Source organism: Talpa occidentalis, unplaced genomic scaffold (assembly GCF_014898055.3).
Source record: "Talpa occidentalis isolate TD23 unplaced genomic scaffold, MPIMG_talOcc4v2.1 talOcc4.8, whole genome shotgun sequence".
Lineage (NCBI taxonomy): Eukaryota > Metazoa > Chordata > Mammalia > Eulipotyphla > Talpidae > Talpa > Talpa occidentalis.
Genome location: NW_023605194.1, coordinates 64,414,169 through 64,427,562, shown reverse-complemented (window position 1 = coordinate 64,427,562; position 13,394 = coordinate 64,414,169). Strand labels below are relative to the sequence as shown.

General features: G+C 44.9%; 1 protein-coding gene across 2 annotated transcripts in view; it reads left to right on the top strand.

Moving 5' to 3' along the window:
* CABIN1 (calcineurin binding protein 1) overlaps positions 1–13,394 on the top strand; it is a 201,388-nt gene that overhangs the window by 53,209 nt on the left and 134,785 nt on the right. For both annotated transcript variants that reach the window (XM_054690511.1, XM_054690510.1), the window contains exons 16-20: positions 232–426; positions 5,256–5,498; positions 6,836–6,992; positions 11,723–11,838; positions 13,087–13,248. In XM_054690511.1, coding sequence (XP_054546486.1) covers positions 232–426; positions 5,256–5,498; positions 6,836–6,992; positions 11,723–11,838; positions 13,087–13,248 — 873 coding nt within the window. The remainder of the gene's footprint in view (positions 1–231; positions 427–5,255; positions 5,499–6,835; positions 6,993–11,722; positions 11,839–13,086; positions 13,249–13,394) is intronic.

The window sequence follows — 13,394 nt, the reverse complement described above, 5'->3', positions numbered from 1 at the left end:
CAGCGGGGGATCGAACCAGCGCCGCAGAGGCTGCAGGCAGCTTCGCAGCCCAGCGCTCAACCGCTATGCCACCGGGGAGGCCCAAGTATTTTGTTTAATGTAAATGATGGTGTATTTTGCAGGGAGGGTAATTTTGTATTTCTCATCTGGGTCTGACAATGCAAACACCAGCCATAGTCAGGGGAGGTGTGAGGGTTATGTCACTGGGCAGCATTTCTGGGCCTTTTCCAGATTGATAAGAACCTGAAGTCACTGGAGCGGTGCCAGTCCCTAGAGGAAATTCAGCGGCTGTATGAGGCTGGTGACTACAAGGCTGTTGTGCATCTGCTCCGCCCCACCTTGTGCACCAGTGGGTTTGACCGGGCCAAACACCTGGAGTTTATGACTTCCATTCCTGAGAGGCCAGCCCAGCTGCTGCTGCTGCAGGTGTGTGTTGCCCATGTCCTCCTTGTCCACTTGTAAAACTTCTTTGCTTGATTGCGGGTTTATTCTCTGGAGGCTTTGAAGTAGCCCTTGAGAACCTAGAAAAATGGCAGTGAAAGCTGCTAACTTGGCATCCAAGAAGATACTAGTCAGAAGATGTGGTCAGGACTGGGGGCGTAGGTTCTAGGTTTCTGAACTTCTATATGGCGTCAGCCTCCATCTATCCATTTGTCCAGCTGTCTTTTTTTCTATACTTTTTTTTTATTTTTTAAAGATTTATTTATGCATACAAGAGCTGGGGTATAGGCCAGAGGTGTGGGGGGTGAGAGGATTCACCAGAGACAGAGTGGGGAGCAGAACAAGCAGGTCTACTGAAATACACTGCTGAGGGGAGCAGCAGGCAAGACAGGAGAGGTGTTACACCATATGGGTCACCTTCCTGGCCGAGGACTGAACTCGTGCTGCAGTGGCTGCCGATAGCTTCATAGTTAAGTCTCAGGACTTAACCCCTTGTGTCACCAGGGAGGCCCTTCTATTTTTAAATTAACTGCTGAGTAGATATTTTAAAAGGATCAAATATATGTATAATGTTTGTTTCATTGACAACACCACACTGATATAGAAATGGAAGTGGTAGAGCAGGCTGCACAAAGCAGGATGCTGCTGAATGAGCAAGATCCTGGTCTTTTTATTGATAGAATAATCATATAGCATCAATTACATAGGGTAGGAGAAAAAAGAGAAAAAGGGTGGTGAAACTGAAAATGTGCTTATCTTATCTAGGGCTTCAGAAGGATATGCGTACTGGCCAGATACAATTTATCTACTTGATGACCTGGTATTGCAATTGAAACCATACCCTGTACCCCCAGCCATGGTTCCAGTCTTATCGACAAGGTGTTCCACTGATCAGTCTCTGAGGCACACGGTTACACATCAGTCAGTGGCCTCACGGTGTTCCTGGTTATACCTCCTGATATATGCCAGTGGCCCCAGGGTGATCAAGCATCTTGCTCTTGCTTAATTTGAAAGGAGCCTTGTAGGGTCTGGTATCCTACATTCTTTTAGGTCATATAATTGACCAGCAGAACTACACATAACTAAAATGGTAATCAAGCAGGCCATTTAAGTCTAGCAGACATACAAATATAAAGACTTAAGATAATTTAAATACTCATGTTTGACCACATAGTTAAAGAAAATGAACACTACTATGGTGTTTGAATCCCATGGCTCTCTCAATTCCTCAGTGCCTCTGTTCTTCTGGAAGTAAACCCTTACTGAGCGCTCAGTGAGCACCAGGATGTTCTGGGCACTGAGCAGTTACTCATCTTCTGTGCCTTGGCTCTTCATCTCTAGAATGGGGGTGATAGTTGTCCTTTCTTCAGAGACCTGTTTGGTTTATGAGTTAGTGTGTCCTTGGCACCATGCCTGGCATGTAGCAAGTGCTGTATGGGTGCCAGTTATCATCATTGTCACCAACCTCAGCAGGGGTGGCATTGGACACAGAGACAGATATGGAAGATGATAAATATTATGTGCTTTGTAGTGTTGATCTGGTGTCCTGACCCTGGTAGTTCACACTCTAATCACATATTATCTTACTGGGGCCTTTTCCTTCAGTTTTGAAAGAGAACCCAGTCTTCCTGCACAGATTACCTGAGATATATTAATTATTAACTTTCTTGAATTGGGAAAATTAAGAGTTGTGACTGTGAGCAAATGGAGGCAACTCTGTTTTGGTGGAAGAGAAGGAAAGTATTGGTTTTGAGAAGGAAGTGAGGGAGAAAGAAAAGGAAGGAAGGAGTTTCTATCTCCTGGCTAAGTAGGTCAGACAGGTCCATGCTGAAAGTGAGGGGTGCCATATATATGATCTCAGTAACCATGGCAGGCTGGGTCAGCAAAGGTGTGTGTGGGAGGGACAACTGAGTGTACCCAGGGACGCCATTAGGTTAGGAGAAGGAAGAGAGAGGCCAGACCCCTCTGGTTCTAGACAGTGACTTCAGTGACTCAGATGTCAGCTTTCTCCTGTTAGCCAGAACTCCTGGGTGTGGTAGGGTGCTCCATAGATGGGGGAGAAACTGCTATTTGATTGGGTACTGAGCAGCACTAAGGACTGTGGTGGGACTTTTGCCAAGTATTATGGAAGCTCCTGCCTTTTGTAAATAATGACTCTTGGTTTCTTCAATTTCCTACTAAAGGGTTTGTTTTCATACTAAATTGGAATACTGTTTTTTTAAAAAAAGATTTATTTATTATTCATACAAGAGCTTGGGTACAGGCAAGAGGTGTTGCGGGGGTGAGAGGATTCACCAGAGACAGAGTCGGGAGCAGAACGGGTAGATTGACCGAAGTACACTGCTGAGGGGAGCAGCAGGCGAGTCAGGAGTGGTCTGTTATGCCATGTGGGTTGCTCCCTGGCCAGCCAGGGATCGAACTCATGCTGCAGAGGCTGCAGACAGCTTCACAGGCTGCGTCTTAACCCTTGCGCCACCAGGGAGACCCTAACTTGGAATACTTTTTATGTTACAAATGTTTTTCTTCTCAGTTTGTTGTTTGCTTTTAAATTATGACATTTTTTTCCCAACATGTAGAAGTTTTGAATTTTTAGGTTATCATATTTTTTGATGTTTTTTAAACATTTGTGATTTTGTTTATTATGCTTTCCAATACTGGAAAAATATTCCTCCACTATTCCATACACATGGATAGAGTATCTGCTGTGTGCTTGGCTCAGTACAAGAGAGCCACCTTTGACAGAACCTATATTGTAGAGGAAAGGCAGACGGGAACATGCATACACAAAATGCACTTTCTCCTTTGTTCTAACAATGTTAATGTTCTATGTTTTGCACTTAACATGTCCTGTCTGCTTTTATGGGGAGACACCTGACTTGGAATCTTACCCTTTCGGAGTGTGATGACTCTCTCCCTATTGAGGCAGCCTATCTTGATGTTCTTCAATGATTGTATAGTTTTTTTCTGGTTAAGGAGATTCTTTGTCATTAGTAATTTTGCTTGGTATTTTGAGCAGAATTTTTTTGTTTGTTTTTTTAAAAGATTTATTTATTTATTTATACAAGCACTGGGTACAGTCAGAAGTGCGGGAGGGTGAGAGAATTCACCAGAGCCAGAGCAGGGAGCAGACCAGGCAGAAGGACCGAAGTACACTGCTGAGGGGAGCAGCGGGCGGCAGGAGAGGTCTGCGCGCCATGTGGGACCCTCCTCCGGTGGCCGGGGAGCAGCTGGGGATTGAACCGGCACTGCAGAGGCTGCGGGCAGCTTCGCAACCCAGTGTTCAACCGCTGCGCCACCAGGGAGGCCCTGAGCAGAATATTTTTGTTGGTCATTTTCTAACTCTACATTTCTGTTTTGTAGGAGTCCTATTGTCTTTTGTGTGTTTACTTTTATCTAGTTACTTCAATGAATTCCTACCATTTTTGATAATTTGTTTGGTTTTGCTTTGTTTTTGGTAGGTCATCATGTCGCCCATAGTTAGTGCTAATTTGGTCTCCTTGTTTGTTGGCAGTTATTCTGCTTTTTAGCTCTTTCTGGCCCTTAGTGCTGGGTTTATGTCATGCTAGGGCTTTGTATATTCTTCACTTTCTAGTCAACTCTGTCTGTGTTTTAAAGTAAATAGTCTTTGTCCTTCTAAAAAATAGAGCCCTCGGCCCTTTATGTGTTCACTATTTGATTAGGGCTCCTTGCCTTCACCCCACGGCGCTTTTGCACCTCAGTGGCATCCTGCTAGAAAAATGTTGACTTTCTGTAAAGAATAAAACCCACAGACCACATGTTCCTGGCAATTAAGACTGATACATTTGGGGTGGTTTTGCTCTGTGTTTAGATGTTGCAGCATTTCGCAAAGTCAGTTTTGGGCATTTCTGCCCCATACCTGTCTGTGTCACCTCAGAGAATGGCAGCCTCACTTGTCAGCCGTGGGCAGTAGCTACTACCGGGGCGTGCTATATTGAGGTCAGAGCCTGGGCACTGGGCAGCAGGCTTTTCCTGCTGCTCTAACAGGCCCCCACCAGACTTGCAAGCACAGCCAGGCTGAGTCTTCCCATACCTCAGCCCAGCTATGAAAGAGGCTGAAATGCGAGGATTTTAAATAGGCTGTGTTCCAGAGTCAAAGGAATAGGAGCCTTCCAAAAAGTATAGTGATTCCCGAAGAGGAGATTTTAAAATAGAACAGCTCAATGTATTATACTGAGAGTGCCTCTGTGTGCCAGGGCTCTGTGCTGAGTGTACCATGTGCAAGCTTCTCATTTAATGCCTGTGGGGCCTTTGAGGCATAATGAGGTGGCTGAGTCTCACCTTGCTCCACCTGGGTACGTGGGGAGGATGGGGACACAGAATGATGGCTTCAGTGCTGCCTGGCTAGTTGCTCTTACAGTGGCTTTGGCTGAGGCCCTCCTCTGTGAGCCAGTCCTTCTCTTGCAACCTGCTCTCTCCTGATGAGACTCTATAGAGCTGTGGTACTGGATGAGCACCTAACTAGGGGCCTGAGGCTTGGTGACTCAGGATGAGAACTGACAAGACAAGCTTGCTCTGTTGTCCCAGCTTAATAAATGAGGATTTGAAGTCATGGAAGTTAAGCACTTCTTTTTTAAGCTTCCTGGACAGGCCAGTGGCCTCTCGTGCTGTGATTGTACATACGTCACCACAACTTGCAATTGCCTCAAGGCTCTATAGGGGCCTGCGCATCCCTTTTATTTTGGATAACCCCTCATGTCTTAGTCCTTGACTATCTGCTCTGAAGACCAGGTGTGGTGAGTGTCATTATGACCCTTTCACAGTGTGCCTTCCTCTCTGCACCTTCCTGTGCTCAGGACTCCTTGCTCCGGCTGAAGGACCACAGGCAATGTTTTGAGTGTTCTGATGTGGCTCTAAATGAGGCAGTCCAGCAGATGGTGAATGCAAGTGAGGCTGCAGCCAAGGAGGAGTGGGTGGCCACGGTGACCCAGTTGCTGCTGGGCATCGAGCAGGCTCTTTTGGCAGACAGCAGCGGCGGCATCCTGAAGGAATCATCTTCCACGACTGGCCTCAGCCGGCTCACAAACAACCTCATCCAGGTAATGCCCATTTCCTTCCTGCCCTGCTCTGCTCTGTCCCAGAAGGTGTGACTCTTGGGTGCCTCCCTTCTTCAGAGTTCACAAACTTCCACTTAAAGTTAAGCACCCCAAAGGGGTGAACTGGCTTTTCTGGCTGGAAGAGGTGGGTACCTCAGGATGGCTGGCTGTGCATTAGCTTCAAACCTTCCTGGATCTGGTTGGGCTGGGACTTCAAGATGGTGTAGCACTTGGCATCACAAGGTTTCTTTCAGACCATCTGTCCTAGGGGAAAGGAAACAGGTGCAGAGTAGAAAGCCTTGATCTGTGTGCAGCTAGCCAGAGGCAAAGCTGGGGTTGGAACCCAGGCCTTCATTCTCCTTGCCAGGGCTCTCCACTACCCCACATAGTCCTGACACTGGCAGCTGAGGGGTCATTGCTCAGGCAGATCTTATGGCAGGGAACTTTCCTTGGAGCCACATTTAGCTCTCCCCTGACAACTCCCATTCATGCTCTCATCAAGTCCCACCAAATCTCTGTTCCTAACATCCCATCCTTTGTTTCTCCCCCTTGTCTTCACTGTTCTGTTTAGCCTAGGCCACTGCTGTCTCTTCTTTGAACTGTGGCAACATGCTCTCTGTAGTCTCCCTGACCCTCTACCCTTCCAGTTCAGCCATCTTTTCAAAATAGAAATACCAGTGTGCTCCTCCTTCACTTCAGCCCTTCTCGTTGCTTCTTGCCCAAGGTGCATTGCTCTACCTGGCCTACCTCTTGACCCATAACTTCTGCTGCCTTGGGCTACTTCTGGGTCCTCTGCCTATATGTCTGTCTTCTCTGTCAACTCTCTGCCCTCTCTTGAGTATTGAATACACCATAGCCATTTCCTAGAGATCTCTCAAGAACTTAACTCTGTCTGTTTCACCTTCCTCTAACCCTGCTTTATTTTCTTTGCAGCAGCCATACTGATCTTTAACTCTTACGTGGCTTGAATCTGGCTCTCTTCCCTCAGGACTGTCAATTTCCCTGTGCCCTCTTTACCCTTTTAACTCTCATATCGGACCCAGGGCACAGCACATAGTTGGTGCTGAGGGCATCAGAAATGCATGTGGCATGCTGGGAGAATGGTCAGAGCTGGCTCATGATGGTCAAATCTAGCTCATTTGATACCTGGGTAATTTGGTGGGTGGGCATGGTTGGAATCTGATGATACGCTGAGATGCTGCTACATCTGTGGTCCTTCAAGAGGTGGGAATGTGCATAGAGCATGACCTTGCTCCCATCCCTGGCCTGCCATGAGGACTCATTTGGAAGGTGGAGGGAAGAGCTGTCCTGTTGTAATGTCCCCTGTGTCCTTACCCCAGGTCATTGACTGCAGTATGGCTGTGCAGGAGGAGCCCAAGGAGCCCCATGTCTCCTCAGTGCTGCCCTGGATCATCTTGCACCGGATCATCTGGCAAGAAGAAGATACCTTCCATTCTCTGTGCCACCAGCAGCAGCTGCAGAACCCAGCAGATGAAGGTTAGTGGGAAGGGGCCCTGGGGTGTGGACCCACTGTCCTCGCTTATTGCTTCTGCCCCAGAACACTGTGGCCTTGTCCAGGAACCATGAGTAGGTTTGGGGGTTCAGTCAAAAAGCTTTATTATGGCTCTCAGAAAGAGACAGAAGCACCCTCAGGATGCTCACTGTGCAGTGGGTTAGGGTGTATGAAATGTTCATATCTGGTAGAGGTGGCAGTGTGAGAGAGAATGACACCATGGTGCATGCTTACTAGGAGTTCTTACACTGTTCCAAAAGTTCTCATACCTGCTAACTCCTTTAGTCCCCATAACAACCCCTTGAAGGCAGCCCTGTACTAGCTCTTATGCTTACCCACTGTACTTCAAAGTCCCTGCTGGGTGTGAGCCAGTGGAGAAGGGATGTGGGCAGGTAGAATGAGCTTGGGTTGTAAATTCCAGCTATCATTTCTTGATCATGTGACTGTGGGCAGCTCAAATAGTCTCTTAGCTTCTATATCCCATATATGCTGGAAATTACGGCACCTGTCTCAGAGAGTAGCTCTGAGTACAAAGTGAAATAATGAAGCTATCAGCTGCTGTGGCAGATCAGTGCTGTACATGGGGTGCTAAATAATGAGTAGTCATCATGAATGAAGAGGCCACAGAGGGTGAACTCACAACCCTTCACTCTCTTCCTTCCATTCACTCTCTAACTTCATTTGTTCCCTTGATATTTGTCATCGGCTCATTGCATGTCAGGGGTTGAGTAAGACACCACCGACCCTGACAGGCTCAGGTGGGAGGAGACAGACTAAAATCCCACCAGTGCCAAGCCAACGTGAGAGGAATGTCTCATGGAACTTGCCTCATATGGGATTGGGTTGGGCTGAGGTCTGCAGAGGCAGAGGAGGACACTGGGGAGATGGAGCAGCATGAGTAGGGACGCATAAGAATGGGGTAGTGTGAGTCAGATATGGGAAAGGCCAGACTAAGAAAGCTTTTATACCTTATTTTGCTCCTCGTCTTCATAATACTGATGAGTTGTGCCCTGCCTTATGGAACCATACCCATTGCTGAAACCTTGGGGTGGCTCTGTGGTATTTCTCCCTTGCAGATCATACTCTTACATATTTCTTCTGTCAGATTAATTTTTTGGATGAATTTCTAGGGTGAATATTTTCAGAGCGCTTGACAAATAGTATCTCTCTATTTTCCAAAAGGGTTTTAGTAATTAATGGGCCTCCCCGGTCGCTCAACAGGTTGGGCGCAGCGCTGTGAAGCTGTCGCAGCCTCTGCAACATGGGTTCAATTCCCAGCCAGCCAAGGAGCAACCCACATGGCGAGCAGACCTCTCCTGTCTCACCCGCTGTTCCCCTCAGCAGTGTTTTTCGTTAGTCTACCTGTTCTGCTCCTGCTCTGTCTCTGGTGAATCCTCTCACCCTCACGCACATCTGGCCTGCACCCTGGTTCTTGTATTAATAAATAAATCTTTTTAGAAAAAAGGGTATTAGTAGATAACAAAAAAACAAACAAGGTTACGAATAATAAATGTTTATTATTCTTATAAAAACAATACAGAGAGTCCTGGATTAACAGTCTTGTTTCTCCCCAGATTGTTTATGCAAAGATGTGAAAGAACTAACAGCTGGGGGCTGCTTGCTGTTTATATTCCTCTCACTGGGCAACAAGTCTACCTTCAAAAGAGATCTCAATAGAGAGAATAAAACCTAGGTTCTCTAACAAGGATCACAGTTATCCCTGGACAAGCAATCTCCCATTTACCTCTGCAGAAACGGGTTATATAAAAGTGGATTGAGAGCAACACCTATTTTAAATTATACCTTTGGTCTTATATTTAGTGTGACATATAGTATCCCAGAAATTTCATTCATGATATATTAGGACATTTACATAGTCTGCAGGAACTGCTCTAGCTGATCATGAGCAGGATAGAAAGAAATGACACAGCTAGCATGTCAACCTATTATAGCCTCCCCTCCCCTATCCCATGTGGGAGAAAAAAGGAAAGATGAACTCAGTCTGGACAAAAATTTGCACCAAGGCATGGAGGCAGGGGCCCCTGTATATGATTTGGACAAAAAATAATTTATTAAAAAATGTTGAGTTGAACTTTTTTCCATATTGCAAGATGGTAGGTGAATAAGCTGAGAGACTACTAAAGAGGAGAAACCTGAAGCCAGGAAGGCTGATGCTAGTGGTGAGGTTAAGAAGGGTAATTCCAAGGTCAGAAATGCCTAAGAAGGGGAAGCCCACTGCAGCCAAAACCCTGCCCTAATCAGAGGCATTGATAACCCCATCTGCTATGTATTCCATAAAGTCCTCCTTTAAGAGGAAATATTCCACAGTTAAATCTCCAATTGAAAGGGAAAAAAAGGAGAAGGTTCCTGTTACTGTCACAAGGCAAGAATGGCCACCCAAAAGGTTAAACTTGGCAAAATGCCTGAATACTCATCTATGGAAGATGTGGTTTGGAGGCTGTTGAGCCACAGTAAAAAATCCTCAGTCAGCATGCGAGAATACTGAGAACTAACCTCACTCCTGGGGCCATTCTGATTATCCTCATTGGCCGCTGTACAGGCAGGAGGGTGATTCCTGAAGCAGCTGCTTGTGACTTCTGAAAATGCAATTTATCTTCATGGATATCTTTCAGATATCTCCATAGCAGCACTCAGGGAAGTTGAGGTGATAACTCTAAGTCTGCACACTTCTCAAGGAAAGAAAGTATGATGTAAGACATCTATCCAAGTTGTTGTAATTATGATGGTTACAGACACAGGGATCCTAGCTCACAGGGATGAGTGCTTCTTAAAAACACTCCTAAAGGATGAAGTCAGTAAACCAACATGAGTCAGAAAGAAATTCTGCCGGAATGGAAAAGTCACGGGAAAGAATTTTTGATAAGTACCTAATTTGTTTAAAATTGGAATTAAGAGAAAGCAACTGTGCTAATTATAGTTGTAGAACAGAAGATGTTACACACCTTGAAGAACTATAAATAATATGCACAATCAAATTGGGAGATGGGATGAAAGAGTTATAAAGCCATCCCTGACCTCTTCTAATAGAGTCACTTGGTGCTATTGAAAATGAAAACCAGGGCCTCCCTGGTGGCGCAGGCTGTTGAGCACAGCACTCTGAAGCTGTCTGCAGCCTCTGCAGTGCTGGTTCGATCCCGGCCGGGTGGGGGAGATACCCACATGGTGCAGCAGACCTCTCCTGTCTTGCCTGCTGCTCCCCTCAGTAGTGTATTTCAGTCTGTCTGCCTGTTCTGTTCCTCGCTCTGTCTCTTGTGAATCCTCTCACCCTCCCACACATCTGGCCTGTACCCCAGTTATTGTATGCATGAATAAATAAATCTTTAAAAAAATAAAAAAAAATGAAAACCAATTTTAAAGACCCATAAAAATTGCAATGACTTGAACTTTTAAGATTTTCTGACTTTATTTTTAAGAACCTGTGTCTTTCATAGCTTTTTGGCTGGGACTGTCCAGTAGTGAAAAGTATGAAACAAGTTTTCATGGACGTATCCCTAGTCTACTGAGTGATATCCCTCTGGCGTTTTCTGTTCTAATGTATTCTATCCTAGTCATCATTAAAAATATTAGTTACAGCCTATGCTAGGTGTGTTTGTGCAGATTCCTAAATTAGGTATGGTGCCCTTCCCTTCCTCCCTAGTCCTGAGTCACTGTCTCCTTTTGTTTTTTTTAAATTAATTTATTTCTTTATATATATTTTACATCACTGTTCATTTTTTTACATTATATGCTTTCACCCCTCAGGTGTAGTCCCCGTACAATTCCCACCACCAATTCACCTCCTATGACTAATGTTCTGTTTTCTTTAAACTAAAACTCTTGCTTTGATCTGAAATTCCTGCCCTGAGTGCTGGGCACTGATACCATCAGAAATAAACCAATCAGGCCAGAGTATACAAAGGTCAACATAACCGAGAAGCTTATAACAAACTCTGGAGGCGAACATGACAAATACCAAGAACATCAGCTATAATGGACTCTTATGATAAACTGATTCAATTCTGATGGGCTGTTTGCTTATGACTGTTTTTGTTTAATTCATTATAAAAAAGGCCAACTTGAGGTGAGATGGCAGAATGGTCTCTCTGTTCTCTCAAATCAAAGACCATGAGAGAATGGTCTCTTCAGGGAGCTATGCCCTCTGTTCTTTCAGGTCAATGGGCAGTGATATGAAAAATGAAAGTGCTTATAAAATAAAAGTTACAAGTCCACTAATGGGTTATGTGCCCCAGAATTTCAAAAACAAAGGAATCTTTAAGGAACCTGGTAATACTTCTAGTGGCGAACATTTAACTGAAATTTTATTGGTACTTCTTTTTTCTTCTGAAATATTCAAATAGGCCTATATGAATTTTAAAGAAATAGTACATGTAGTAAGGGTTTGATTATTATAAATTATTTCTCTCTTTCAAAATGTTTCATATATGCACAGAAAATTGCTTCCAGTGATGTTCACCATAGGTCAACATTGGTTTTCTGAGGGTTGGTATTTGGTGAATGAAACATTCCTTCTTTATGTTTTCTTGTATGATTTAAATTGTTTTTAGTAAGTATGTGCTACTTTAGTATACCTAGTCAAAGCATTCCTTATTTAAAAAAATGGCTACCTCAGTTACGTCAGAAAGGCCCACCTAGGAGAGGTGAAGCCCCACATTTTTCTCTGCTAATTTTGTCCCTTGGTCTGATCTTTCCTTAGTGATGGCTGAGACGCCCATGCTCCCCTCATCCCTCATGCTGCTCAATACAGCCCACGAGTACTTGGGCAGGAGGTCCTGGTGCTGCAATTCAGATGGAGCTCTACTGCGATTCTATGTAAGCTCTTCCTATCTGTATAGGGCTGATGGGCATGATGGGTTGCTGCTCTAGGGCTTACTTCACCCCTCTTGCTCCTTAGATTGAGCTCCACTGTGCTTCTTTGGGCTCATTATGTGTAGGTAACTACTTAAAGTTGTCAGAAAGACTTAACTTGCTTACCTTGTGCACCTAAGCCTCAGTGGCGTCTGGACCTGACCTTGAACTGCAGAGATGGTGGATATAGAGCTACTTGTCATTACCGAGTCCTATTATAGGTACCCAGTACTTTTGGAGGCAACAACTATATTCACCAATACCTTCTCTTGAGTCCTATTTGTCAAGCACTACTCATCTTACCAGGTAGTAGTTAATCAACGCCTATTGCATTCATCCAGTCAGTAAATATTTAGTGAGCACAAATTGGCTGTCTCTTAATTGCTAACTGTGTTTATTGGGGATAAACAGCATTATTCTTGTCACCAAACCTCACTACTCAGTGTGAGGCGAAGCAGCATACACAGGTTACAGAGAATGGGAGGGGTACACAATCCAGCCTGTAGTACCTATTAATAAACATTTTAGTAAAACATAGCCACACCCATTAATTTACTTTAAGATTTGCCAACCTCTATTCTATATCTTTTTTTACAGTGAGCATACCTATTCTACATCTGCAGCTCTATCACCTAGCATGCCATGTAGTTTATACTTTAGGTTTGTTGTGTCTCTTTTGCATTGACATGTAACTTCACGAAGGTAGGAATTTTTGTTAGTTTTGTTCATTACTGGATCCAAGTATCTAGTACAACAACTAATATTGTATGAGAGTCCCTCAGCTATAACGGCATTTACCATCTTACATTTTTACTGTTTAGCTAACTGCACCTCCATGAGAATTGAGCTTCTTAAAAGCAAAGGACAATATTGCACCATGTCTAGGGTAAAGGGGTGCTCAAAAAATACTTGGGCAGCAAATGAATGGCTAAGTAAATGAGCGACGAAGTTTCCAGAGGGCATATAGTAAATATCTCCTAACAATTGGTATAATTGACTAGACACACTGCATGGAAGGCAACTTGCAAGCTTGTTGGGGGCTACTGCCAGAGCTGGGCCCAGAATAGTGCCAGTGAAGGTGACAGGCCCCTTCCAAGAAACAGGCTGAGCAGACACAGCCACCCCAGATTAACAGAAGTAATAGATCAATTACCTCCCTGGACCTGCTTTGAACCAGGTCTCTCCTCCAGGATATCTTCTTGTCCACTGTAGGTACGAGTTCTCCAGAAGGAGCTTGCTGTGTCTACCTCTGAAGACACACACCCCTACAAGGAGGAGCTGGAGACAGCCTTAGAGCAATGCTTCTACTGCCTGTACAGCTTCCCCAGCAAGAAGAGCAAGGCCAGGTACCTGGAGGAGCACTCAGCCCAGCAGGTGAGTGTGTTATAACAGATCCAGTGGACCCCTTTAACCCATAAGAGTGGCGCACAGGGAAGCAGAGACTCAGTGCTTGTGAAGTATGTCAGATTTGCCAATATGCAGCTCCACAGTCCCAGGTTGTCCAATGAAAGGAAAAGGCT